At 45.8% G+C, this 27,500-nt stretch overlaps 1 protein-coding gene across 1 annotated transcript in view; it reads right to left on the bottom strand.

Annotated features, from left to right (window-relative positions):
* The window catches only part of PLXNA2 (plexin A2), a 561,219-nt gene that overhangs the window by 418,842 nt on the left and 114,877 nt on the right, over positions 1-27,500 (bottom strand). Inside the window, exons 2-3 of the mRNA XM_078644504.1 lie at positions 17,596-18,871; positions 6,808-6,990 (exon numbers count right to left, since the gene is read on the bottom strand). Coding sequence (XP_078500630.1) covers positions 6,808-6,990; positions 17,596-18,792 — 1,380 coding nt within the window. The 5' untranslated portion in view covers positions 18,793-18,871. The remainder of the gene's footprint in view (positions 1-6,807; positions 6,991-17,595; positions 18,872-27,500) is intronic.

The raw sequence follows: 27,500 nt of genomic DNA, 5'->3' as shown, positions 1-27,500 counted from the left end.
CAGGGAAGAGATTGAGCAAGAGGCGGCCATGAGCTCACCTCAGAATTCAGACAACGGAACCGCAAGGCCCAAAACCCGAGAGGTGTGCGCTGTGCTTAATCTATAAAAATATAAGTACAGGTTCCCAAAGCTGATGTTGCAGGGGGCGTGAGTAGGGCGGGAGTGGGTAATGCGTGCTCGCAAACATTTTCCCAGGGGCCAAAAAGTTTGGTCTGTGATATGACCGAGGGCCGCACTGATGCCAGCAGTGGAGGGTGGGGAGGTTGGTGGTAAGGTGCGTGTAGGGGAAGTGAAGCATATACATTTAGTGTCTGAATTGCACAATGAGAAACAAAAAAAACCTGGGATTAACCATAGTGTCTCCACTTTACCAAACTGTGTGCTCCTAGGCAATGGTTTTATTGCGCTTTCCCTCCTTTATTTTGTTATCGTATATAAGACGATCTCTGAATGCATGGCATCAGGATGTGTGCTATACAAAACCTTCTCCTGTGTTTGATTTAATAAAGTATAATGTTGTAATAACCCAGGCCACCCCAAGAGTGCACGTAACAACTCACTCGCCTCTTACTTCACTGGCATTGTCAGGGTGTTGGAGGAGGGGGAGGTGTGGGGAGGGGTAAATTAATGTTTCTAAATTCTTGTTTGAAAACTATCACTTTAAAAAAAATCCTCAATGCACTGATATAAACTAAAGTAAAATGGTTCTACATGTTAATTTAATAAACTTTTTGAATTTTGAAGAGACTACCATATTTTTACACTTTTGCTGTAAAATGTCATGACAGTGTTCCTGAAGGTAAGCAGTGCAGACCTCCCTAGTTTTTTCCTTTACTTACCATCAATTAACCTTTAAATAAATACTTGGCTGGTTATTTAAAACAATTTGAAGGTTCAGGACTGAGTCAAATAAACAGTAGCTCAGTACTGCAGTGTATCAGGGGGCCGCTTGTAAAGGTCAGGAGGGCCGCATGCCCAGGCCCTACTTTGAGTATCAACGGAGCAGGTGATTGTGCCTTACCTTTATCATCTCACCAGCTCCACTATAGCAGCCCTTCTTCTATTTGCAAAGCGACTTGTGGGAATTGAAGTGCTGGCTTTAGTGATAAAGTATAATTGTCTAGCTGTCCTTCTTCTATTTCTGTGGCCCAGGTGAAAATGAAAGGCGTCTCCACTGTTTCCTGCTGCTCTTAGAATTGAAGCAGCTGCAGAAAGGGACTGGGACAGTGCAAGAGGTCACAAAGAATCTCAGACCCCTTTAATAAGTGCATCGGCAGCTGGTGGCACAAATTAGTGACAGGGTGTGCTGATGTAGTGCGCCATGTACATACAAGCACATTTCAGGACTGACATCATCCCCGCTTGACTTTGCACATTTTTGATGAACAATACCTTGTGGAGATGGTAACTCTGCTAGTTCACAAGCCATAAAGTGTTAAAAGGCTTTTTGTATTAAAGCCATTCTGTAGGTGACTGAAATTGAGTGTAATTTCACTTTAACATCTTTATAGCATCCTGCGTTGGCAAAACATTTGCATTTGAACCTAAAGTTTGTATGGTTTTGCAAAAAGGAAAACGTGGTAAACATACAAGAGCCTTCAGTAACCAACCCACACTTTTAAAAAATGGGTAGCATTGATATTAGATGTTCTAATAAGTCTAGCTTTTCTGCGCTACAAAAGATTTTGATATTGAGTGCGAGGAAAGTTAGAAGTGTTACTCCACTTGTCCTATAAAGGATATTTTTAAGTCTTGCAAAACGTGAGGCTGGTAGTTAAATGTGAATAAAGTTATCTGAGATTGATGGTCACTTCTTGGCAAAAAACAAAGCTGACTTTTTTATTTTATTTTGGAGCACAAAGGTGGTGGCTGGAAGGATAAGGGATGTTTTCACTGCAGGTCATTCTGGAGAACACGAGCAGTCTCACTCTATTTGCTACAATCCGTCCCTTTTCCATGTTAATCACACAACTTTAATGCAAAAAAGTGTGTTGTGGCCGCACACCCACAGCCCAGCGAATAGGACTCAGGTGCGCACCTTGGCTTCAACACCTCTTCCTTTCTCGCTCTGATTCTCTGTGGTCACAACATTTGCGAGGGTCACATCGAAGAGGTTGTACTTGGCCTGCATCCATGTTACTGAAGCATTCAGTGGGTCAGCTGGAGGGCTGAGCTGAAGAGTAGAAACTCTACAAACACTTGAAAGACATTGTTCTGAGTGTGAATCCATCGTTAGTACAGCAAAGGACACGCAAATATTCAACTTCAGTCTGTAAATAGCAGGGCCGTCACTTTAAATACAAACAAGGGTCAAGCCTGCATGTGTGAAACAGCAACTGCGTGGTCTCACTAGGAGAATTGTCTTTTATACTCCTCAAATTGTGTGATCCTAGGCATATCACATCCTCTCCTTGGACCTCAGTTCTTTAATCTCAAAAACACTTGAAACGCTTCGAAGCAAAAGCGCCGCCAGTATCATGTTTTATATTTAAACTGAACTTTTCCATTTGCGCCCCGAAGAATCACAGCTGTGATAGGAAAAGTGTGTGTTAGACAGAGGCCAGCTGCGTCCGTGCAGTGGGCACAGACTTACCTGATCGGGTGGTGGTCAGTAGCAGCAGGTGAAGAGAATGTGGTTGGAGGGCTGGAGGCTTCATTCAGGCTTTGTTTCCAGAGCGGACGCTAGGGGGCCTCTGGGCCAATACCTACCTGTGCACCTCCCTGCGCCTCGGGTGACTAACTGCCATTATTATGGCCTCAGAAACAGGCCCGACCAGTTCGTAGCAGGGAAAGCCTGATTAATGATGAGCTGTGACCCTGCTACTGGTGTATGCAATGCCCCTGTGGTCACATACTGGCCGCTTCACGCCCAGGTGTGGAATGCCCCCAGCCCTGGGGTACCGCCAGCTCTCCGACTGTAGGGTGTGGCCTGAAAGCTGGAGTCTTCTTCCATTGCCGCTCTCTAAGGGGCACATTTAGGAGAGTTTTGCATCATGCTTGCACCATGCAACGTGGTAGATGCACAACACAAACCTCTAAGCCACTTAAAGCCACTTTGCGTGGCTTTGAATGGCTTCAAAAATACAGAGGAATGCAACGCAGCAATTTTCACAAGGGAGACGTTCCATGGGTGTTGCGGAGGGTGTTCTCCCACAAATCCCATGGTTTGTGACGCACAGTAGATGTACCATACCTGGCAAACCTGGAAATGCATCAAAAGATATGCCTCCCCCGGTGAGCGTAATGACGAGAAATATTCTCCTTGCACTCTCAGAATGAGGAAAAAGCATCTCAGGAGTGTTTTTGTGCAGGAAAGTAACCCTTTTTGTGCAGAAAGGTAACCCTTCCTGCACAAAAACAATCTTGCCTACAACATAGGCACACCTGCACTATGGTTCAAGGGTGCCTGCGTTGGAGCTAGGCTGCCAAAACAACGCCAGCGCAGGGGGAAAAGACAGGAAAGCTCCTTACTGGATAAATATGGCGTATACCTGCTCTATGCCTATGACGCAGCGCAGCAAGGTAAGGTAACTTACTGCGCGGCCCTGTGCCACAACTCTTGTGAATATGCCCCTAAATCTGACAACACCTGGCTTCAATGGCCACAATTCTGGAGTGTGAAAAACGTTGATTCCAAAGCAATTTAAGTCTACAAGGCATCAAACAGTGTTTCTCCCACATGCGCTTGGTAAAATACCAGAAATGTTCTAGATCATTTGACATAAATATTGCGTCCTAATTATCTTTAAAAAAAATATCACACGTTTGGAGTTAATAATAGAAAATATATGCCCAATGGGAGGATATTTTTGTAAACGGCATTTAGGGCCGACATGCAAACAATTACTTGCTATGATTGGCACATTTTGTTTGGAGAAAACAAACATTATAGCACACTGGCTGCCCGGGCCTGTCTGCTTATTCACACCTACGCTGAGGTCATCCTATACACTTCTACTCCTGTCAGCTGCATCAGGCATTTCAACGCCTGCTCTCTCCTTATGCGCCTTCTTCCTTCGCACGCGTTTTGCAGTACTTCTTTCTCTTTTCCAACCTGTTTATTCACCACTTCCACTCCTTGGGCATCTGTTTCAGATGCCCTGAAAGGGACAGCATCAGTGCACGTGGCGCATGTATAAGCCACTTGGTCAATGTTGTGATCAGACTGATGGCAGCCGGTGCGGGCCCTAGAGCGTAGGGGCAGAATGGTGGCGTGCAGTGATTGCTGATGGGGCAAGGTGATGTAGGCTGAGATGGGCTTTTGCCAGTGCTTAATTTGGTTGCAGGTGGGGCCCAGCAGCACTCATTTTTCATGACTGGCACTTATTTTTCCTCATTAGACTTTGACCCAAAGCAACAGTGAGATAAAAATAAATGGGGGAAAGAAGAAGGAAGAGAAAGATGGAAAACTTAGTGACAAAGATGGAAAGCAGGATGAAAAAAAGAACTTGAAACAGTAAGATAAAGGAGCGGGGAGCGTTTGTGGTGTAGAAAAGAGTCATAAGGTGGAATCAAGACCATCCAGCCAGTGTATCGGACACCACAGACATTTGATAGTGCCGCTACTGAGCAAAACTTTGGACCCCACCACAAATTAAGCACTGGTGATGCTGACCCTTACTATGGCCCTGATAGACTAGGTTAGGCTGATGGCGGCCTTCAGAAGGGTTCTGGTGGGATGACGGTGGGCTCGGGAAAGCTCCTGGTGGCTACGAAAGACAAATGATATGTAGGTAGTGGCTGCTGGTAGGTAGCCCTCGTGGGCTAGGGAAGGTGGCTCAGGCTGAGGTGGGCTGACGGTGACCCTTAGAATGGGACTGGGAGGCTGGGATGGACTGACAGAAGACAGGAGCTAGTGTGCTGGTGAGGGGAGGTGGAGAGCTGAGACAGGCTCCTGGACGGCTGGCACCCACTGAAGACATGGCAGGATTGGCTGATGGTAGCCTTGAAAAGGGGTCAGGTGCAGGGCCGGACTGGGAAGAGAAACCGGCCCTGTCGAACTGCTCGGCCAGCCCCCAGGAGGGGGGAGAGGGAGGTGCGGCCGAGCTGTTAGTCAGTGCCGGTTTCGGCTGATTTTGTTACAGGGTGCCGATATTGCCGTCCCCGGTAGCAAAAATGGCCCCCAGGGGCCCAAAACCGGCCCCCACCCTGGCAGCCCACCGGGGAAATGCCCGGTGCCCGCTGCGGCCAGTCTGGCGCTGGTCAGGTGAGCTGTGTAACACTACCAGAGCAGTGGTATTGGCTAACTTTAGCCTTTACTAGGGGGTCTGGTGGTGACAGAGAGGCCAGGCCATGTTGTGATGGGGTGATGTTGGACGCGGGCAGGGTGGCGCGGGTTGTCGTGTCGTGAAAGCGCGGTGCAGACAGGCTTCTGAGCGCATGGAGGGTTGTGCAGCCTTTCTTATGCACTCCTGATTCATGCAGGAAATCCTGTCTGAAAGAACTCGACGACAAGTGGCCCCAGCCACCGAGCACCGCCCGCCAGGGTCAGAAGACACGCGCTTCAGCGCAGAGCCGGCTGAACTTTACAACAAATGCCGTCAAGTCAGAGAACTCTCAGAAATGTACTTACTCCATCAATGTATTCAACAACATACTATAAAAATATATTCATCTGCACATCAAAGGAGCTGTAAAGTGCCTGGAGGGGATGTTATGCGCAGTGCTGCACAACATGAACTCCAATGCACAGAATACATAGATATTACGAAGGAACAGTAAGAAGATATGCACTTCAACAAAAAATGTCCTAAGTCACTTTTAAAATTCTTGTTTAACCACATTTTTTACTGATCTTTCAAATGAAATGATAACACATTAAAAAGCGCTATGGCTCCACTAGCTGAGCAAGGCGCTACACAAGAACAACAAAGTAAGATGGTTAAATGTGCTTTTCTTCATGTCCTGTCCCGTTTGTGACCTTGAGTGTTTACACACAGAGCACCACTTGTATCAAGTATACTCCAGAGAAATAAATCAATAAAGCAAATTCATGATCTACACACATCTTGATATCCAAGACCTCTTTTCACTCTAACTCTAGAGCCTCGCGTGCACTAGAGGGTTCAAGCGGGTACATCAAGGGAGTATTTAGGTATATGGCTATGCAACGGAATCACACTACATTTGTAAGGCTCATTTGGTACATATTGCAATAGAAATATTGGAATGACCTCGTTCAGTCCCAGTCATGGTAAAACGATCACATCAATGGCACTTGAACAAGGTCACACGGAGGTTATGCGGGGAAGGAACACGTCAACAGGTCCAGTACCATCTGCCCTCCACCGAAACCTGCCCCATGTACACAACAGACATCACCGGTATCTATGCCCCTGGCGACCCATGCAGCCGCCTTCTGTGGTGGAAACAGGCAGGAATGCGCCAGCAGGTGAAGGGTGTGTACAGAAAGCATGCTGGTGACCCCAGGGTCTTGCACCCTCGCACCTTGATAGGAATCTGCCTCAAAACTCCCCTAACAAAGGTCATCGAGTCTGTACAGCCTGCCTTCACGCACAACCGGCTCTCCCACTTTAAGACCAGAGAGTTGTCTGGGCCTCCCTAACCACTAGGATCCGGAGTCAATAACATGCCAGGTTCCTTCCTGACATCTGAATAACTCTTTTCCAGCCCTAAAGGTTTTATCGACACCCAAAATCGCACATCAGTGACAGGGATATTGATGTGTGCTTGAGGTGCCAAGCATTGCTCTCCATCACAAAACTGTGTAACAGGGTTACTGTGCTGCTACAAAAGGCACTGAAATAGGAAACACCCAAAACTGCTGCAGGGTAGGACTGGGCTTACCTTCTTCAGCTTCCCACTTCTGGTGCCCACGAAGACCACGCTGTAGTCATTGTAGACGTATGAGACAACTGACGTCATGCGGTCGCGGGTCTCCGTGAACACAGGCACGCCCTCCACCATGGTGGACCCTCCAAGCGGCTGGTTGATGTCCAAGCCACAAAAGTTGTCGTCGATGGGCACAGGCTGCAAAAAGCAAATACACACGGTCAGTCACTGGGAAGTGTAGATGGAAAGCTACGGGTGGACAAAGAGACATGCTTTGATATTTGCCACTAGAGTCTCCCTACAGCCTACCACAAATTTATGGCCTCTGCTCCACAAAAGGGAAAAAACACTAGAAAAATATTTTCAGGTACCAAGTCATTTTATTCCCCTTCTCTGTTCATATAGGTGATGGTGTCTGTGGTGGAGACATACTGAGGTTTTAGCGTAACCATGAAAGAACATGTAAACATTTTAGTAGTGATCATTTATAACCTCAAACAGCATGCCCGAGCCCAATCTCAGCTGCGGGATTTGGGAGAGGTCCCCATTATGGAATGGATGAGGCAGAGTGAGGCTGCCTACAGAGTGTCTCTCCTAGGCCAGGGCAGTGACCGCCTCTCAGGAGGCTGGTGGGCAAGGAAACACCTGCCGTCTGAGGGTGAAGAATGCCTGGGAGTCTGACAGGACAAGAAATGAGAGATTGGACATCATCTACCAGAACAACAAAAAGGCTAGCGGAATTCCAAAGTTGGGAGGCCACATGGGTGAATAGCTTAAACCACAAGGACTGTGAAAAGCAGCTTGTAGCCGATATGTCGCGCTTTTCTCAAGATACTGGTTGTTGCAAGGAGCCCCTTGCTGTTTTAAAGGTCATTCTGAATGTTTTCTCTATCGACCCAGGTCTCTAGTGGCTTGGCCAGCGCCTGGATACCCTCACAGGTGACAAGTAGCACTTTCCAAATCTGCTGATTGATTTACTGACTTCAATTGTAACTCTCCGGTGGTAGCGGTGGCCCAGCAGTGAAAGCCCGAGCTCTGTATGAGAACGTGTGAAGCTTAGAACCCGATGCAGTGTCGTATAATTGACAATACAGTCAACAGTCTTAGATTCAACAATTTAAATGACGCATTACAGTGAAAGAAACTATCAGGCTGGAACTGAGATTCATAAACCCCGCTATACTTCTAAGGCTCTTCCCTCGAACCTCTAGTTTAGCCTTTTTGTAATACAGAATAGGCCCAGCTTTACAGCAAAGCCTTTACATTTTGGACCCCCATAGACTCGAGCAGAGGTTTCACATATGGCATTTTCAGCACCATGTATATATTTCAGAAGCTGGCCTTGGATGATAAAATTAGTTCTAATAGGAGTCTATGGAGAGGAACAAGGGGATGAAAGCATGCCTCCTGTCGGGTTGCGTGGGCTGCAGCCTTCACAATCCAGCTTTTCATATCCCCAGCGTTTTCTTACTGCTGTAACATGGCGGTTGCAGAAATAGCACAATGTATCTAGGAATAGGTTGTTTTCCAATATTAATTTAATTTCTTGTTTTTTGCAATAAGATTTTTTTGATGCCCCATATGTCCCAGTGCCTAGGAACGTATGTGGTTAGGATTAGGGGCCATCACAGAGGAATACCGTCTTGTATATCAGTCCTTGTTAGCCATGCTTCAGAATTTTTGGTGCCCCAGGAACTGTAGAGTGTTGTGACTAGATGAATGGGCCACTTGGTAAGAAAACAATCCTGTGTCTTGGTTCATGATGCCATGATCAGGATTTTCTAGTGCGCCTCGAGTCCTGACGGGTAACAGTCCCTGTGGTTATGCGCCACTGAGCAACAAAACAGGCCAGTATCCCTCTTCCTAGCAGTGACAGATCAACGTGTACATCAATAAGAATAAAGTATGAGCGAATCCAAACAGGGTCAGCCACAATTATGACGTCATTGATCAACCGACCCGGACATACAGCTAAGAACTCCAGAAAGAAACCACCAGTTATGACAAATAACTGAGTAGTAAACATCAAAAATAGTGTTGCTCCTTCCTCAGTGCATTGTGACAACTATAGTGGTCAGTTAATGAAGCCAGAAACACCTCTAATCCGAAATGGCTAAACACCAAAGGAAGGACATGGATAGCATTGCCAGGCCTTCATGCCGTCTCCTCATTGGTGTGACCTTTGATGACACTGGACATGTGAGGGTGTGATTATCCCAAGGATAACACCTGTTGTTAATACTTTTGAAATAAAAAATGGTGGTGCACCATCATGTACTTCTGAGTCTGTCCACAGGGAGTCATTGACGAGTATAAACAATGTGTTGGAATGTGTACTCATTAAAAAGTAGAGTGTCAGAATACACCGCTGAGCATTTATTCATTACATATTGATGTAAAAATATAACACAAATCACATGTAGGTAAAGTGTAGTGAAAATCACCTTGTTTCACTGCTGTGTAACTTAGGTCGTTTCTTCAACACTCAGGAATATAGATAAGACTTAGAAGATACTCATTGCCCATCAGTTGAGCAAGTGCCTCTGTATATGGACATTTGTCCCTGCAAATAAGAACAATCTGGCACAGAACAGACATCACTTTGTCAGACCAGAGAAACTGCACTATAAATTGTTTTGAAACTTTTTCACGGGAATAACTCAAGGACACCTAATTAAAAGTAGCCATTTTTTGGTCTCGCCTAGGCAGCTCTTGTGCTGTCTCTTCGAGACATGCTGTCTTCAGGAATGAACTTGAAGCTCTGCCCATTTCCCGCCCATCTTTTTAATTGGCTCCTTTTAGTGTCCTTTGTAAATGGTGGCTTTTGACTCATCAATAAGCTTAAGTAGTCTCTCCTTAGTACTTCCTTTTCTCCTGTTGTAACCTCCCATGAGGACAGCCCTTTTACTTATGTTTTTACTCTACATGTTTTAATTACAGCCTGTGAGCACTATTTTCTTAAATAACCCACTCCTCCCTGCAAACCCCAATGTTTTTTTTTAACCTGCACGGCATGCCTCAGGGGCAATAATGGCAGACGCAACTTTCTTTTCATATTTGCGATTCACCGAACTCGGCTGTAGGCCTATTTTTTTTTCTATTTCTTTACTTTTTTTTACAGTGGCAGCACGTCCCGTTTTAACGGTAAACATCTTAAGCTAAAGAGCGGGTGCCATGATCGCTTCAAAAGTAAATAAATCGAGAAAAAAATTCATCCCTGTGACTTTTTTTTCAATGTCTTTACTTTTCAAGCAAATGCGCTTTCGCTTAAGATGTTTAAAGATAAAGCGCAGGTGCTGCAATTCTTTTAAAAGTAAATAAATAGAAAAAAACGCATACTGCCGGCATTTGTTTTCCATTTGTTTTCTTTTGTAGCAAAGGTGGCACTCGAGATTTAGCTTTAAACAACCTAAGCTAAAGTGCAGGTGCGTGATTGCTTTAAAAGTCAATAAATAGAAAAAAATGCAGCTGCGTGCCTTTTTTTTATTTCTTTACTTTTGTTACAATTGCGATACCCATGCGCTAGCTTTAAACATCTAAAGCGTGGGCGCTGCCATTGCTTAAAAAGTTAATAAATAGAAAGATACATTTGCAATGCAATTGGTCTCGCATTACTGAAAGCTAAAGCTAGTGGCGTTGCATTATCATTAGCAATGCCAATAGCTCAAACTTTCAGTTATGAGAGACCTATTGCACTGCAAATGCTTGTTTCACACTAGCTGTCTATGTAAACAGGCTTTCATGCAGAAATCTTTAAGACCGTGCACAATATTAATACATATCTTCGTTATGCATGTGATAAATATTGTTAACATTAGAAATGGATATTACATATTTCATGGTCTGATCATGAAAAGTTTTTGTTACAAACCCCCTTTTATCTTATTCACAGGGAGAAGGATTCTGACATAGGGATGCCTACCCACTCACTGGATGACCTCAGAGAACAAGACGTGCTGTGATGATAGGCAGGTTATTACGGAAAAAGGTACATCTAGGCATGGAACAAAGTCCTGGCAAAGGTATAGTGACACCAATAGCACACTAGCCAAAAAAGTAACAGGATCAGACTGAGTGTCAGGGTGGTGCGGAGGACTTAAGGGTATTGCTGTAGATGCTGGCATGGGTGTAAGGAGAGGATGGGCTGACTGGTTTCACCTGGCAGACCCAGCCTGCTCTCAAATTCTATGCTTCTGAACTCTTGAGCAAATGTAACAGCCCACATCAGCCGGCACTTGTGTTTTTAAAGTACAGATGGGACTTCTGGACACCCGGGATTAGGGTTGCCGCCTCGACCCATACTGTGAAGACACCTAGTTCCTGTTCCAAGGATTTCCTTTTAGGAATTATTGCTCCCCGGTGCATCATTCCAATTGGCTCAATGGAAGCAAATCAAGATTACAGCCCCTTAGAATACATTCTGTTGTCAAAAGACAGCTGAGACCGGGAGTCCTACCCAATTGGATCCACCTGTCAACTCCCTAAGATTCAGACAGGGACACCAAATGACGCAGAAGCCGCCATTATCATGAATGCAGAGAGCAACCCTCAGGAGTGCCGCTCCGCAGTGCTGCCTGTGCCCTGGGGTATTCTGGCACACCACCACGCAGCATGTGTTTTGATTCCACTTGTGGAAAATTGCAGGCTTGGCTCAGGTTTCGAAGATCTAAGCCACATGCCAGCAGCCCACAAACACGGTGGCAGGATGTGCGGATTAGATGACACCCCTGCATCTGAGGACTCTTGGGCTTTGTGTGGGCCCAGATGAGATGTCTTGGGTAGCAGCCATGCCAGAACCGGTCCCGCCACACCCAAGAGCAGAGACTGGTCGAAGAGAGGACAAACAAGGACGAAAAAGAGGATCAGACAGCGAGAGGCGCGAATAAAGAGAGTGACACAGCCCAAAAGAGATAGAAACACAATACAGAGAGAAAGAGAAACACTAGATAAAGGGGAGGATTGTGAAACACTAACAGCTTAATTCACAAAATTATCTGTACACATGAATAGAAATTGGCTATATCAATAGTATTAGTTCTATAATGGAAAATTCAAGTTTAGAAACAGAAAAACATTTACACAATGCCAATGGGCCGATGCCTTAGAACGATGCATTCAGATATACACCGTTGCTGCAGTCCTGAATGCATAAATGAATGCACATGTGGGTATTCCTGGAAAGCTATGCTAGTCAAAATATTCCAAGAGTACGCTTGGAATTGTTTGAGAATTCCAAGAAAGATATACATTTCTTTTTTCTCAATCCGACCGAGAATTAGAGTCACAAAACATTTACTATATGTATATATATATATATACACATGCAAATATACTTGTAAAGAAAGAGATAGAGAAGGCACTAGCATAAGAAATTCAGAGATAGTGCTTAACTGGAACCATAGGGGGCTCTTCCTCTGAAAAAGTGGGTGTAACTGTAAGGAAGGAGTCTGTAGAAACTACGAGTTTTTTGTTATGTAGAGACACTGACCGTTAGGATCTTTAATATTTTAGATAGCCAGTGGGCCTCTAGTAACGGCACACTGTACATTTCTGTTCAATCAAGCAGTGGTGTTCTGGCTCAAACTGAAATATTCAGTCAAATCAGAAACCCAGCCGGCTGTTGATTGGTTGGATGGGGTGACATCACCATTAGTAAGTTGCCCATCCTACAGTTTCTGATTCTCACTGTGGCATCCTACGCTCTGGGGTGTCTGTTGAAGGGGGAAGTGTTGTTTTAAATAATCAGCAATTCACCTGGTGGGAAAGCTTCACCACAACCGGTATGCCGCCCGCCCGCCCGCCTCTCAATCAATATTAACTGTCTCAAAGCGTCCCTGCCATACCACCTTCTACTGCCTCGGGCACACAGCGCAGGTGACTTGCTTTCAAACCTGATTTTTGAGTCATGAGTCAGCAAGATGGAGGATTTGATTACAAACTGGTCGCGTCAGTGTTCTTGCCCGCTCAGGTGCAAAGCCTACAGGGCTTTCCGACTGTTAAATGCGGTCCTGGGAGCGGCTTCGAGAACCACCTTCTATCCTGGACCTATCAGGAACCGGTGCAGTCAGCCAATGGCTATGTGGAACAATGCTGTTCTGCATCCGGGTCAAAGTGCAGCTGGGCGACTCTCTTCCACTTCAAGTGATATAGAAGACCATTACAAACCTAATGGGGAGGTGTTTCAAGATGGGTATAATTGGAAAAGTGAATCACAGATTTGTTTATTAAAGGACTCAGGTTATATGGAACAATATTCACTCTTCATCTTGGAAAAGTTGTCCCTTCAAACGAAGTGTTTATCTCCGAAGCTTTCATTCCCTAACACTTTCTTGCCACTCACCCCTGCTTCCTCCCCTCAAGCTTTTCATCCCTCACCCTTTTCAGTGGCTCCTGCATGTCAGCTAAACACCCCTATTTATTCATCCGGCAATTCACCTCCCCCTCTCTTTCTCTGGTTTATTTCTTGTGTTATCCTGTTTCCTCTCGAAGTAATAACAGTGAAGGCATTTGTGTAAACTCTTGCATATATGTAAGTCTTATATATTGATTCCTTATGTACTAGGCCCTCTATTGTTGGTACTGAATTATGGCTTCAAACTCTTAGAAATTAAAACAATTGCATGAGATGGAAAAAATGCAAAGGAAAACCTCCTTCAAATCCACTTACATGGCTAAAATTGTTCAGTCTGTTTGAAAATCTAATAAAAAATGATTTGCAATTTAAAAAAGACCCCCAAATAAAATGATTGTGCGTACATCAGACGTAGGTGGTGATTAAGAGCTGAGCAGAAATGTTCACAGACGGGTAAGAGAGCAGTGCACTGGCACTGAACGGCAAGTGCAAGGCAAGTAAAGCACGGAATAAAGCACGCGACGAGGGCACAGCTCGCAAATGCCACTTTTCCTTGTTTTGCCACAGTCTGTGACTCCAGCAAAACTTACCAGATACCCATGTGGCTTAAACTGGGGTCTGGAGTGGGGTGGGGTGGGTGCAGCTGGTCTGGGGGTGGTAATGCAGTTCAAACCATGGTCTTGCAAACACCTACGGGGCCTCAAGTGTGGCATTTCATATGTGGCTTTCCTACACTTTTACACGCAAAAGTCAAGAAAGTTGTGGAAAGTACACTGAATACTCCTATCTTTTAGGGGCGTGCGATGGAAGTATGACTTCCCAGAACAAAGATTTACTACATAACAAAATAAAAAGTTATACAATTAATTTCACAAATACCACAGCTCTCTGCAACTGTATGGTACGGTGTTCTATTCTACTGATAATTGTACAGCACTTTTATAAACTTTTCAAGGCATAAAGTGCTTTACGTGCTGCAGAGGTGACTATTAAGGGAAGCTACGCAAGCTACACCTGAACCATTTGTGAATAGTGTGGCAGGAGGTCAAGCTAAAATGCACCTTTAGTGGTAGAAGCCCTTTCCCCATTACCTCAAGATAGGTAGGAGGCCGGAATTAGGACTTCACACATTCTCCTTTAAATCAAAGGGCAGCTGAGGGCTTCTCCTGTCCCTGTTTGGCCCTGTGCACAATGTCCCCTTGGCTCACAGTGACCTGGGATCACTGCGGATATGCAGTGGGTCACTCTGCATAGTGACCAGGGCAGTAACATAGAAGTAGGGCTGCCATCACAGAACTCTGTAACCTAGGACTATAACAACAGAGTTCACAAGACATTTCTACACCGATTTGCCTATTTTACAATGTAAGCATTACCACGGGGGATAATGGACGAAGAGTTTGAGCAAATCAAACACTCACCCCCAGTCAACTGATCTGGGTTTAATCCATCATCATTCTTTAGCTCACTCCACCACCCCAGTTCAGACATGGGCATAGGCAAATCAGTCTGACCCTGTGCCTCATGGGAACAGTCCAGCCCGAACTGCCAAGCCATGTCTTCCCTGGACCAGAAAAGCATCCTGGGACAGGTTTCTGGCTAATCAGCCGTTATCAGCCAGGCTAGCTTGAATCCAGTGGCAAAGTGAGCAAGGGACCCAATCTGGGCTTACCCTGCCAACTTAGGAAGAACAAAGAGATACCAAAGGGGATATGGCCATGTCTGAACTGGGGTGTTGGAGTGAGCTAAAGAATGATGATGGATTAAACCTAGATCAGTTGACTGGGGGTGAGTGTTTGTTTTGCTCAAATGCTCAGTCCATCATCCCCTTTGGTATCGCTTTGTTCGCCCTAAGTTGGCAGGGTATGCCCAGACGTGGGTCCCTTGCTCACTTTGCCACTGGATTCAAGATAGCCTGACTGATGAGGGTTATGAACCCAAAACCGGTCCCAGGATGCTGGTTTCCGGTCCAGGGAAGACATGGCTTGGCAGTTCGGCGCTGGACTGTTCCCATGAGGCACAGGGTCAGACTGATTTGCATATGGCCATGTCTGAACTAGGGTGGTGGAGTGAGCTAAAGAACGATGATGGATTAAACCCAGATCAGTTGACTGGGGGTGAGTGTTTGATTTGCTCAAACGCTCCGTCCATCATCCCGTTTGGTATCGCTTTGTTCGCCCTAAGTTGGCAGGGTATGCCCAGACATGGGTCCCTTGCTCACTTTGCCACTGGATTCAAGATAGCCTGGCTGATGAGGGTTGTGAACCCAAAACCGGTCCCAGGATGCTTGTTTCCGGTCCAGGGAAGACATGGCTTGGCAGTTCGGTGCTGGACTGTTCCCATGAGGCACAGGGTCAGACTGATTTGCATATGGCCATGTCTGGACTGGGGTGGTGGAGTGAGCTAAAGAATGATGATGGATTAAACCCAGATCAGTTGACTGGGGGTGAGCGTTAGATTTGCTCAAACGCTCAGTCCATCATCCCCTTTGGTATCACTATTTTACAACTCAAGAGACCTTTGTGTGCTAATCACAAAGGGGAAGTGAAGCAAATGCTGTGATCCATATGTATTGTAAATGTGCACATGGAGCCCCAAAAACAGGAGAAAGCCTTCCTGATTGAGCATGTGATTAGGGTTTGCTTAATTTGTAATGGAAAGAGTTCTGGTTCGTGAAGCTCTGCTCAGAATCTCGCAGGTCTCCCCTTCGTCTCTGTGTGCCGGTTATTCGGTCTTTATTTTCCTCTACCTCTCCGATCTGTGTGTTTTCCCTCTCTTGTGCTTGGAAAACATCGGATGCGGAAAAATATGGCTCAAATTAAGAACTGTATGAACGCGAGTGATGGCACTCGGCGTATTTATTTAGACATGCCTTTCTGCTGACCTTCTGACTAGTCCTTTTATGTAGGACTTGAAGTGCGGCGGCCTGAATGACCGATTGTTACCAATGCTTTAAATATACCTAGAGAGGGCTTAGGCTTTACCAAGGGGGGTGTTCTGTCTTATCAGACACTATTGGCTGTTGCTGTGCCATTCTATCTGCTGTGCAGGATGTTTGCATTGCAATGTACAAGGGAATGTTTTACATTTCAAAAGTTCTCAGAATCATTTCCTATTAATTCTTTATGTTATACGTGCTTCATATGCAGAAAGAAAGCTTTTGATCAACCTGCATTGTGCCTACAGGAGCCCTTCATATTCACTGAGAAGCAAGCATGAGCTGCTAAGTTTGCCAGGTATGCCAACACAAGCATGCACATATGTTATTCGGGCATTCACATTAAAGCTAGACTTATTGGCTTTACCAATGCTTGCATCTGAGCTCTCGCTTGGTCCGCCCATTATTTTTCAATGGTAATGAACAAGCAACATGCCACAAAAGACGGACATTCTACGACATACTAAGTATGTTAGGTGGTGTGTCATAGAGTAAGCGCAGCTGTCACGCCTTCTGAGTGACATAATGGATTAGCTGCGAACATTCGTACCAGTGGGTCCAATGTGAGTTTGAGAAACAGCAGTATATTTTAAGGAAACTGTTCACTCTCAGCTATTCTTGACCCTCCCTCAAAAACAGAACAGGCATTTGGTTTGGAAAACAACTGGTTGCACACCAGAACAGGAGTCAAGAACCAGGACGATCCCAGGAACTCGAGGGCGCCCAGTCACCCCATCATCGCGGCACCAGTGGCCGGTGTCTTCATGTCAGTTACACCAATGAGAGCGGTATAAAGGCAGCTGCTGACCCCCTCCTGCTCCTGCCAGACCCCTGCATTGGGTGCTGAACACCGCATGTGGAGTCTGAGGCTTTCCTTTCCAGGTCCCTGCTCTCAGGTGTGATAGTTCTGCTGGATAACAAAAGGTCACCAGTCCCAGAATGCACTGCCATACTGAATGATGGGCTAGGACTGGGTACATGGTAGTCGATGTGTAAGGAGCAAACTAGAGGCCCTACTTGTGTGGGCACTCAAAAGCAGCCTCGTAGTGGCATGCATGGTTTAGAAGAACCCATGATAAACAGAGCCCCGAATAACACTCCTACAGGCTAGCCAGCATCAGCTGGCAGGTATTGGGAGGATTCCTGATACAGAAGGCCAGCCTGCAACCAGCTGATGGATACGAGTTTGTCCAGTGCATCAAAAGAGACAGGCTGCAAGTTACTGCACTGGTCCCATAGGAGGACTTCCTGGGATCAACAGATCAGGTTGGACCTGGTAACCAGGGACTAGATATATTATATAAGGGGCGCCCACCCACCTAACGCCTGATCACTCTCAGTCCAAGGCCTTTAGTGTAACGTGGAAGCACACTGCCTGGCGGTGAAGCATTCCACTTTTATTCAAAATATCAGTGCTATTGGGTAGACCTTGCCATTGGTTCATGAACAGATCATCTGGTTGACACTTCATATTTTCAAACAATTCTAAAATCATAAATAAGAATGAACTTACGGCTTTGGTGCAATGCACGTCTTTCCCCAGCAGCCAGTTGAGCTCCAGGTTGCCTTCCCCCTGGTAGCAGGATTGCAGCCGTTCCTTAATTTGGGTGTTGATGGTCTTGATGGGGAAGACGCACAGTGCAGAGTCGTCAGGAGGATGGTGATACTGCTTCTGCCCCTTGGAGAAGATGGCAAATAGAACATCATCCTGGGAAGAGATGGCAAGTGCTCTGGCTAGGACTTCACCAGGTTTGGAGAGGTAGGCCGCCTGCAGGAGACGATACTCCACTCCATTCTTTGTGCAGCCAATCGGTAGCGAGACGTAAGAATGGAACTTTGGATCATCCTTGCAGAGCCGCACAATCCGTGAGGTGTAGAAGAGGTCATTGGCAGAGTTGCTGGAGACACCCTCTGGAGTTTCGGGCTGGACAGTTAAGAAGTAGACAAAGTTACCACTGGCAAAGCCATAGATGTAGAAGATGTCAAAGTGGGAAACCAGGGCCAGTGTGTCAGAGGGGATCTTAATTAAAGATGAGACAAAGTCACTATGGAGCTCATAATCCAACATGGCCGATGATTCTGGGTCGCGGGGCAGCTTGCGGCTGGAAAGCGTTGGGAAGTAGTCCTGCTTCCCATCCACTGCCGTGCCAATGAACAGCTTGCCGTCTTGGCCCTCAGTATGGACTATCACCCCATACATGGTCCCTGTCTCGTTGATACTAGAGAGATAGTGTTCCTTTTTGTGTGACGGCTCCACCAAAATAAACAAGTCATCCAAGCGCAGCAGCTTGCACACCCCCTGGTATAGACTCCCGCATGCCAGCAGGCGGTTCTCGGAGTAGTCCACAATGAGCAACTTGTTGACGTTGTTCGTTTTGGTAAGGAGCTCGGAGCACGGCTGCACGATGAGGGGTGGGTAGCACGATTTGTTGTCCTCCTCCGGGCCTGTCTTGTGTGACACCAGCAGTGTCAGGTTGGCCGAAAGCTTATACACTCGATTGACCGCTCCTAAGTACACTGATCCAGTGGCTTGGTGGACTGTCAAGTGACTAAAAGTCCAGTCTCGGTTTTCTGCGTGGAAAGTGCTGAATGGAGAAGTGCTGGTACCACGCTGAGCCAGTACCGCAAGCAAAAGAAAGTTTAAGAAAAGTGCTGAACCGCTGGCGTTCCGGGAGTAAGATGTCCGCCGCCAGCACCTCCAGGGCGCCATCTTAAGTTGGACAGGACGCAGCCCAGCAAATCCTCTCTGTTTGTAGCTGCTGTTGACCCACGGTGTTTTTCACATGATTCTGCAAAACAAGACCAAATAGAGAGTTACATTCAGAGACTCTGGAGAGCTAATCTCCTGTAATTACACACGACTGCAGATAAGGAAATCCTTAAACCCTCTAATGACATTAAAAGCGGAGAACATCTCTGTAAACACATCAGACTTTTCATTTTTGCCATTCATCTGTGCAGTTGTCTGGCCAGATGCTTCCGCTGACCTTAATTTCCTTTTTAACTCTTTCGCATCCACGGAGTCCCCCGCCCCCTTCCCCTCCCCCCGGCCACATCAGTGAACATATTTCATTCTACAATCCCAACAGAAGGTTTATACGGTGGATTTAAACTATTTAATCCTGACCGACGTATCACTTCATTGAAAAACAATAAATCTCTTTAAATCCAGCTTATTTTTATACAGGAAAAAATGATAAGGAAATTGATTGTATTTCTGTATATTTTTCTTATTCAACGTGGTTTAGAAGGTGCTTAATGTGGGGAACTATTCTCACAAGCTCATTCAAATTAGACAGGGTCCGTGATGGCATCAGAATATACCTGCGATTAATTTGCTGATATCACACAGTGTGTCAGTGACAGAAATCAGGACTTGGGAATCTGGCTTTCTTGATTGTGAAAACTATCTTTCCCTATTTCCTTCAGTTAGAAGGCTAGAGAGAGAAACTCCGCTATTACTACTCCTGCCAGTACTACTAATAATACAGTAAAATAATAGCATTCATGAGTGTGTTAATGTTCAGGTTCTCAACGAGTCTGGCATTGATAGCCCTGTGTGACAATAGTGGTGTTTCCAGAAGTATTGGCTGTAAGAGAGCATTAGAAGGCGCATGTAACAACCTACTCGGAGCTCTCGAGATTCCCAGGTCCATGTGAGAGCACCATATCTGGTCAAGCCTTTTGCTTTTCATTCTGGAAAATTACAGTCCTGGTTTCCCAAAAACAGGACTACCTGTTCCAGAATGCAAAGCAAATACCTAGCCTGATAAGCTAGGCACTCAGGGAGCTGGGAATCTCGAGAGCTCTGCCTAATGCAGGTAAGTTCTGGCGTATGAAGCCTTCACCAGGATTGGTTGAGAGGGTGAGGGATCCAACACCAATGAATATTTTATGTGAGGGGTGGAAGGATACAAAAGCCGTAAGGCTCCATCGTTACTAGTTTATTGATCGTTTTCATTACACTCCTGCATCTTTCCAGTGCCATGATGGGGCAGAGTAGCGCTGAGGGTGAAGGAGCTGACTGATGAACCATCCTGGCATTACCACGTGTGTCTCGCTTCCTCACTGGATCCCTCAACACAATCAGCACTTTGATGTAGGGTGCAACTCGGTATAATGAAAATTAGTAGTAAGTAATCTGGACATTATAAGGAGTAAAGCACCCCAATCGTAGACCACAGGGACATTTCAGATTACTTTTTCAGACCTACGACTATATAAATGCGCTCTTGCCCCTGTGGTCGCTGGTCTTCTCAGTGACTTGCGGTTTTCTCATCAGATGCATCTGAGGGCACTTTATCCCATAGCGAATGCGCCTGAGTCTGTAGAACAATCCAACGCGTCATTTTTTTCAAGGTCTGGGTGGTTCAAGTCCCTTGTGACAAGTGGGGGGTACCTATGCTCAGGTTCCTAGAGAGAAAACTGGAAGGGTTCATATTCTGTCTCAGGGCACCATGCCCCCAAAGGCTTGGTTGAAAGTTCCAATCGCACCCCTGTTGGGAGATGTTAAATTGCATGACCATCACCTGGGCTTCTGTCCAGCAGCCAGCCTGAACAGAAAGTCTAGAAGCTAAGTTACATGCTCAAGAGCCAGGAGGCGCGAGGCTTCAGATCCACTCCCAGCTACCACCCTTGAAGAGACGTGTGACATTCTGCAAAGCTTTGCCCTGCCTTTCAAAACTGGGAGTGCACAGAAACAGAGTAGGTGTTATACAAATACAAACTGACGTCACTACGTATCCCAGTGTCTGACAATGACTTCACCTAAAATAACCATCTCACACGGCAGTGCTGAGGGTAGTCTCAGCACAGGGGACGAGCACTGCATGGGCACCATTCTAAGCCCGCTTCCAACCCACAGGCCAGGGCTGACGCATGCTGGCAGCAGCGCCAGGAAGCTGCAGTTTTTACACCGCTTCCAATTCAGTAAAGTTTTTAAGTACTAATTTCATACAAGCAGCTGAAGGTGGATGAATGGGTCATGGGCGCCATCTCTGACACTCACTAACCAAAGGCTGATCAGTAAAGAATGGAAGTTAGTGAATGAGGAAAGTGATCAGACTGTGCATCCTGCAACCCTCCAGCGACAGGTCCTCTGTATGCGGGTGATGAACCCAGACAGGTAAAGGACATGCCCCAGATCACTTGCTTCAAGGGGCTGAGCCAGGACTTTTAAATACCTGTCTGAAAGCACGTCAAAGTGCATGTACCCAGCTGACGTTAATGTTGCCTGCCTCCGAGTGTACATGACTGCGCCTGCGCCTGTGTTCTCTATGCGAGAACTGCACCAACCACAATACAAAGTAACCACCGCACACCAAGAATGTAGAAGCCACATCAACCCTCTGCCTGTGCTGCCAACATCTACCCGGTCAGCCGTGGGTGGGCACAGGGCACAGAGCACGGTGCAGCTGACTGCCACCACAGTCTAGGCGTGAACAGGCCACCTTTCAACTTCAGTGCCAACAGTACAGAAATCAGGACTGGGCGAGCTACTCACAGGTTGTGAGCACTGAATTACTTCGTCATTTCTGGTACTCTCAGAGAGAAGGGGAGATCTCTGGAGAGGCCTCAGGGCAGCACTGCAGCGAGGGTGTTTTTTTGCAGGCAAAGCTATCACAGGATAGATGGTAAATGTTGTTCCACTGACCGATCGCTGAAACCCACTGTTGTTTTATACTCACATTCAGTCTGCTGTACGCTAACATAAGTACCATCCTAATAAATGGGTCACAAAAAGGGCAGCTGAGGCTACCCAGTCTCACAAATATATGGTAACATATAGCCCGGCCTCACTAGGAGACTACGTCTCCAGTCCTTGGCCAGCCATTTACATACTAATGCATTCTGGGATCTATAGGCTTGGCGTACAAATGTTGTACTATCTTTTACTTAAGATTTCTGGGTGCAATGGTTAAATACGAAGGTCCCCCGCTTAAAGGACGGTGTTCTGTGACATGGACCTACATTGTCACCACTCACAAACGCCCTTTAATAAGGTCACCAGATGACTTCATGTCTCTCGGACACCATTTTTTCCATTCCTGGGCTTTACTTATATATATCATTGTCGCCTGGTGTGTTGGTCCAATCTGCTCATTTAAAATGAACCAAACCTACAACTCCCAGAATGCACTGACTTGTAAAAACAAAGTCCCAGAATGGAAAATAGGTGTGTGTGAGACGGAGCCACCTGGCCACTCTACCCTCAGAGCCCTTCCTGAATGTCCAGTGGCCAGATCAAAAAGATCTTTGGATCGCGCTATTTCATATCCTTGGCGGTAAGTAAGGTAGTGCTCGATACAAACACCGTTACTAGTGTCATATGAAAGCACATTTCTGCAGGTGGTAATGTGTTACAAGAAGGTTGGTGTATATTTGTTGTGTTGCATTTTTTGTGGTAGTTATGCCTTCTGCTTATCTTTGTTCATTTTGCTGTATTATTGCAATGTGATGTTGTGTTGTACTGTGTTGCATTCACAATTTGACCGTTTATCGTGTTTTTACTGCATTATTATATTGCCAAGTGAATGTCATTGTGTTATGTCCTGGTGTTTACTTTAGAGATGTTGACCAATGCTGCTGTATATACAGCCAAATTAAGCACCATTTTTCTGCAACAAGCAACCATTTACCATTGTCCAAGCTGATAAAATAACCCTACTCGAGTTCTTCAAATATTTGACATGTGAGCTCAAAGTTGTGACACAGATATGTCTTAAATTAGAAAGTTTGGCATCACTTTATGTAGGGTGACCACTTCCACTAGGTCATTAAAGATCGTGTTTCCAATTCTGGACTTTTGTGTCACAGCCTAATGCATTCTTGGCGCTGTAGTCCTGCTGTGGTTCCATTTAATTAATTACACTAACACACATGTAATCAATGAGTTGTGGGTTAAGCGTTCAGGACTGGCGTCAGTGTCACAGTGTCCAAGCACGAGGCGTGACAGGGCCGTAGACTATATTCCTGTGGTAGAAAGCACAGCGTGCACAGGATGTCATGCACTTTCAAAACCCTCCCGTGTCATTCACTCAGTCTTCAAAACCCTCTAGTAACCAAAGCCCAATTTTCAGTTGAATTCCTTGTTTTTTTTTTAACGCTGCTAGTTAATGCATACCCATGGGATATTAAATTACAAGCACACAGTTTTAAGAAGCAAAATGACGTCCATCCGGATGCACGGGGAAGGAAATTAGATGAGAACTGAGAAACATGGAACCAATGAATTTACAGAATCTAAAAAAAAACATATTGAGGGCTGAAATCCAGTTTTACAATGGAAGCATTCATCAGTTTTGACACCGGAGAACCATTGAGAGGAGGGAAAGAATGGAGGCATAACTCATGGTAAGAAGGAATAAAGAGAAACAGCAAGTTTAAACGGTGACAGAAACAAAATCACGTTTTAAATTAAATAATCCTGTTTGCTAAATCCTTAATCCAAAAAACTACACTATACACTTTCGAAAATAACTAGGACACCAGCTCAGTGGGTTGTGCGCCTTGGAGTAAGCTATTTGTTCACATCATTACTAATTCATGCCTGAGTATAAAACTGTACATTGGGTGGAACGACTATGAATGTTATGGCGCACACGTTCTCTACCTTTGCCCAGCAGTTCCTCATTTTGTGACATCACATTCTAAGAGCTGCTGGCTGCAGGAAAGATCCTGAATTACACAACTTCGCCATTTGAAACAGTAGTATGTTTAACTACAAATGGTTATCAGAGGAATGGGGACATGGTTTTGTGATACATAAAGGGAATGGATATTATAAGTACAAACCAAACAAGTCTTCCATGTGCCAAACACTCCATTAATATTAACCGATGTTTAATCCTCGATGAAAAGCTTTATTCAGATAAACAAGGAGACAAAAGTGAAGTGTATCTATTTTTACTATCTCTGTCTTCCAAAATGATCCCAGGAGCACAGTATAAAGTAGGATGGGTGAGGTGGAATTATCCTGGCAGAAGAGGTCTTCAATTAGGCAAATGTGCCCCTTCTTTTAGAAGCACAGCCAGAAATGGGATTTGACGATACATTTTGAAATAACATCGTCAATATTTACTCAAACATGTTGGAAATTTGGTTGAATTGTGTTAAAATATATCTCACACTTATATCTTGAAAATCTACATAGATATTAGGGGTGTTTATGTTACCTCCTATGCCTAGGGTACAAATTCCAGATAAAACGTACAAACCTTACCCACTGAAACTCGGACTAGAGAAAAATTGCCGGCCACCAGAAAATCTGTAACGATGCAGAAATGCAATGTGTTTCATTTCAGACAAAGCCATCCTAATATGTTAGAGTTCATGCTCAACTCCCTCTCAAATATTGAAAACAAATGTATACTACATTCTTCTGTTTGATTTTCATTAGACATGGTTACGGTCGTTCCATTTCTTTTTAAAGCATCCATGTGATTTGATATCCAGCCAGTCCTGGATAACAAAGAGAACAGATTGCTGGTCATCAGAGTCTATCAGGACCAATTTATACCACAGTATGTCTGATGGCATCTCTTTGTTACAGGGCGTCAGACATGTAAGGTGAGTAGCTTGTTGCCACTGGCAACGTGACCAACTAGCCCCATGTCATTAAGAGCAACGTATTCCAATCATGACTTTTTACCAATAGCAGGTTGCTAGTTTGCAATTTTGTGAGACCATATCTCATAATGGAGGAAACTAAACTAAAAGTCTCAGCGTGCTTTCTGGCTGTTGGCTAAAAGTGTGGGTTACCTAAAGGTTCTCCAGCTGACACGTGTCCAGCTGAAAAATTGGAATTCTCCATGAAGACTTGTTCAGAGATTTTTTACTTGTTTTCAACCTATTCCTCGACCAGATGTCTGTACTGGGAACAAAGGCCTTGTATACCGGTTTCATTAAACAATTGACTCCAGATGAATGGGGAACATTGGACTCCAAATCGTTCACACAGGACTCAAAAAAAGGCCAGGACAGCGACATACTAGATGGCCCTGGGGTCCTCACACAATTCCAGATTGCATTCTTAGGCCATGTTTTTGCTGGTTTTGTGTATGGCAAACACCACACTTCTTGGTCTCCCTTATGCATTCCGCAGCATTGCCAGTCCCCTCACCTGGACAAGGCCCAGGTTATGATTTATCCATTTCAGCGGTGTTTGCTCTTCCCCGCGTGTGCATAGAGCTCCCCTCCTTTGTTTGGCTCAGCAGCACGGCCCCCATGTGGCCTCATGCTTTTAAGTGGGATTTCTGCCTTAGTCAGGGCTCCTCGGAACGCAATCTCGTCAACGAGAGCCAGACAGTTCTATACATCAATTCATACTGTCCAGAGCAATAAATATTCTATGGTAAATCACCGAACAAGGAAACGGCCTCCCCACCCCACAGAGACAAAATCCGCTGTCAGCAAATGACAGGCCCCGCCAGACCCGCGTTTGACGCGCGCGCCGCAGCGGATGTCGAGCATCTTCCATTACAAGGCGAATCCCGCAGTGATTGGCAGGCGACGATCAAGAGTGCGCGAGGGGCGGAGGCCTGCGATCTTCGCGGACGCGCTGACGAATCAAATGTCCATGACAGGGCACCAGAGAGGGGTCCCCAAGCATCTCTCCCCAAGCTTCCCCTAAAGGATTAATTACAACCAAAACACACCAGCCAAGCTCTCCAGAAACGGCGTCTGGGAACATGGTGTGAACTGGCATGCTTTGCAGCCTCATCAGGCGCGATATCAGTTCTACAACACACCAACACACACACACACACACACACACCCTCCTCCCCACCTACCTGCACCTCAAGAATAATAATAGCCTGAGCAACACTGACATTAAGTTCAGGGTTGCAGAGGTTTCCTTTCTAAAGCACATTTTTCATTCAAGATAGGGAAATGACCTTTCTTCATACACACACATTTATCATTCATTCTCCATCCGAACCTTTCTTGAAAATGTTAAAAACCCACACTGATGGATTTCCAATGACATGCAATGTACAAAGTCACGTCAGAAAGGTGTCAAAATACAGCGTTTTCCTTACAGTGCCTGAATGATTACAGAATGCTCTGCGTCAAAGCGTGTGTCATATTTTGTACTGTGGAGGTGTACCATTGTCCCTTCAGGGATACAAACCATCAACTGGGACTCTGGCTTCAACCTAACCTGGCGTACTAAGCCATATCACACCCAACGACTCACCACAGAACACAGGCTGGCACAAGATATCACACCTGAACAATATTCGGACGGGCGTGGGCTAGGAGATATATGCCAGGCCCTGCCCTGGAATTCTTCCTGGAGCAGACATTGATTCAAGAACTCTGATCCCACTAAGGAACTGAGACCTGGGAGAAGACTATGCCTGGCGCAAGCACAGCAAGACAAAGATGAGGAGTGTCTGGCTAGGCCAAACCTTGCGGTTCCACAGCCACCGACCGATCCCATCCTATGGCCTCTTCTCTGCACAGTTTCAATAATTGAAGGTCCACGCTCAATGAGACACAATACTCCAGGCCACATCCCACGAAGCCACTGATCAGATTGATACCTGTGCTCAATAACAATGTTAATAAAGATTCGGAGAAACTCATAGACAAGGAACAGAGAAGAAGAAATAGTTCTCTTTTGTCAGGGAACTCTTGGAAATAGGGGAGTCGTTTGTCGCAGGACCCTTGGAATAGGAGAGGAAGCTTCGATGGGCAGGGAGCAAGCAAACAAGACGCAACCTGTTGTGACAATAGGCAACGAGACACGATGACAGAGGAATCCTATACGAGAGCCACAGAAATGACAGACCCACGAAGAATAGCACAGGAGATTAGAGCAACAATTAGAAACACATTATGAGAAGTATTCCAAATCCATCCGAGCGTACACAAGGATGAAACTCCCAGACAAGAAACGGATCACTATCGCACGCCACACTAGGTTTGTAGGACACAGGTTCAACCAGGAATGATGAGGTGTGCCAGGACACCAGCATTGGACAGCGGAGCACAAGTTCTGAAAACCACCGTGACGCATCCCACTGAGATAGCGTGTGACATGTGGACACTGGATTGCGTTCGATGGAAGGTCAGAAGACCCACATCTGTTCTCGCCTTTAAGGAGCACCATTGTAGTCAGAACACCACCTTGCAAATCACAGCTCCCACACTCATCTCAGGTCCTGGGATAGCCAACTGATCGCACTCTCACCCCAAACCCCAGACCCTTCAGCAGGAGAACCAGTGTTACCACCCATTTGGAGTAGTCTGGCCGAGGTGCAACGCTCCAGGTACGTGACGCATACATTCAGGTGCCAAGGACGCCTGCGTGTCTCTGATCATTGCTGGTGCGGTCCCACTCCAGGTATTGTCGAGCACTGAGAAGGGCAGGCCCTGTCCTCTCCAAGTGGTGGTTCAGAGGCAGAGTTTCTG

This window comes from Lissotriton helveticus, chromosome 5_1, assembly GCF_964261635.1.
Source record: "Lissotriton helveticus chromosome 5_1, aLisHel1.1, whole genome shotgun sequence".
NCBI classification, from domain to species: domain Eukaryota; kingdom Metazoa; phylum Chordata; class Amphibia; order Caudata; family Salamandridae; genus Lissotriton; species Lissotriton helveticus.
Note: the sequence above shows the minus strand (reverse complement) of the source record. Positions and strands in the feature narration are given on the sequence as shown.